Consider the following 1,841-nt stretch of genomic DNA (forward strand, 5'->3'; position numbering starts at 1 on the left):
CTTGTTCTGGCAGAAGGGCGCCTGTTGTCGCGCGTTTTCTATCAGTGTAATTGGAAGAAAAGCGATAGAACATACGTAAGTACTGTACGTGCACTTGCGAGTAATGGATCATGGCTTTACATGTAATAGACGTCGTAATCAATTGGATTTTCGGATGCATAATACTCGCTCTACATAATTTCACAAATCTCGCGTTAAACTAAGCTCAATACCGCTGTTGATTTTTTTTGGCACATCTGCCCGATCTTTATATGTTCACGAAGTACTTTAATGTTCGTAAACATCCGATTATACAACATACACCGCCGTGCACCGCAGAAGGCTAATAATCCCGTAAAGCACCACATTACAAAATTAACGCCAAAGGAAGTAGGATGGTCATTTCGACCAATCTTGTGTTATATATTGCATTCGCGATCGTTGTGCTTGGAACCACGACCACGCGTAGCATCTCGACTGCCCACGCGATCGTCCAAGCAAAGCCGACTGAGTCCAACTTAATCGACGGAACAGAGAAAACTTTTCATGGGGCGACTCGCGAGTTGTCAGATCATGCCTTCGACGAGGAAAGAAAAGGAGGCGGAGGCGGTCGAGGAGGGCAGAAAACATCAACAAGAGGGACTAAACGAGGTTACTATCTTTACGGAGCAGGAAACCCAAACATGGGGCTATGGAACACGAACGGAGTCACACGCAACAAAGAATGCAACGATGCTGGTGGAAGCGGCTATTTAACAAGAACATCAAAGAGTGCTCAGAAGAAGATTCGCGTCAACTTCGGGGTTAGCCACAGAGGCGCAGTACGCAGTCCTTACTAAAGATCAAACAGTGATAGCTCACCATATTTTTCCTAGACTTGCTATAAATTGGTCTGTTGCTTTTTTCACCGCTGCGTAATTAAGTCTGCAAGACCACAAACGTCGACACCACCAAAATCCTACCAAAACAACCGCGTTTTCAAACGATTGGAAGTAACACCACTGTTATGCGCATTCTGACTTGTTCAAAATGATAATATACTATCCTAACTTGCGAGCCTTTTTTGGTAGTTCAAAGTATTAGAAGAAATCAAATCGAACAACCGGAGCATCAAAAATGAAGCCGTTGGGAAACGAATTCAGTGTAAATACCAACACCGACAACAACAACGACAAAAGCAAAGGGTGATCTACAACATTTGTTTACGGGGTTGAGCACGTGTAAGCAACTAAAAAAACAGTTTGTTCACAGCAAATCTGTCCAATATATTATCCAGAACTTACACCATGATGCTAGTCTCCACAGCCTATGTCTTGATCGAACTTGAGGGGGCCAAAAATCCTTTCCTACTTGGTTGACGATGAAGACTTGCGCACTTCTAAGCAAAACGGATTCTGATTGATGTTTACCACGTGTCTACCTACTTCCCATCCCACCTGCACCTATGTTCCGACCCATCTTCATGTTGGTTCCTCCGATCTTACCGTCGATCGCCGATCGACTTCTTGATTGTCGATTGACTTCTTGATCGGTAGTCGAGACCTTCATCGCTGATCTTCGTCTTGACCGTCGATCGGAATCTTGATCGCCGATCATCCGCGTGGATCCTTGTTCGTCGGCGTGGGCCACCTGGGCCGACCGGCTCCGGTAATCGTCCGATCGTCTTCGGGCTCCTCGTCGCCTGTGCTTTCACTTTGCTTGCCGATCGGTGACACTCCTAATTCGCTTTAGTGATTTTAAATAAGCGGAACTGGTGTGTTCGCGTTGATGAACGCCACAAAATCTGACAATATCATTTGTGAGAGACTCTGGGGCATTTCTTTGCGTCTTGAAGGAAATACAGCACGAATTCAGCCGGAATG

General features: G+C 45.5%; 1 protein-coding gene across 1 annotated transcript; it reads left to right on the forward strand.

Annotated features, from left to right (window-relative positions):
* Window positions 1-525: 525 nt before the first annotated feature.
* PPTG_24330 (hypothetical protein) lies at window positions 526-841 on the forward strand (the record flags this gene model as incomplete). Its single annotated transcript, XM_008916424.1, has 1 exon — window positions 526-841. One exon carries the CDS (start codon window positions 526-528, stop codon window positions 733-735), a length of 210 nt encoding a protein of 69 aa, XP_008914672.1. The 3' UTR covers window positions 736-841.
* Window positions 842-1,841: the final 1,000 nt, after the last annotated feature.

This window comes from Phytophthora parasitica (assembly GCF_000247585.1).
Source record: "Phytophthora parasitica INRA-310 unplaced genomic scaffold supercont2.83, whole genome shotgun sequence".
In the NCBI taxonomy this organism is placed as follows: domain Eukaryota; phylum Oomycota; class Peronosporomycetes; order Peronosporales; family Peronosporaceae; genus Phytophthora; species Phytophthora nicotianae.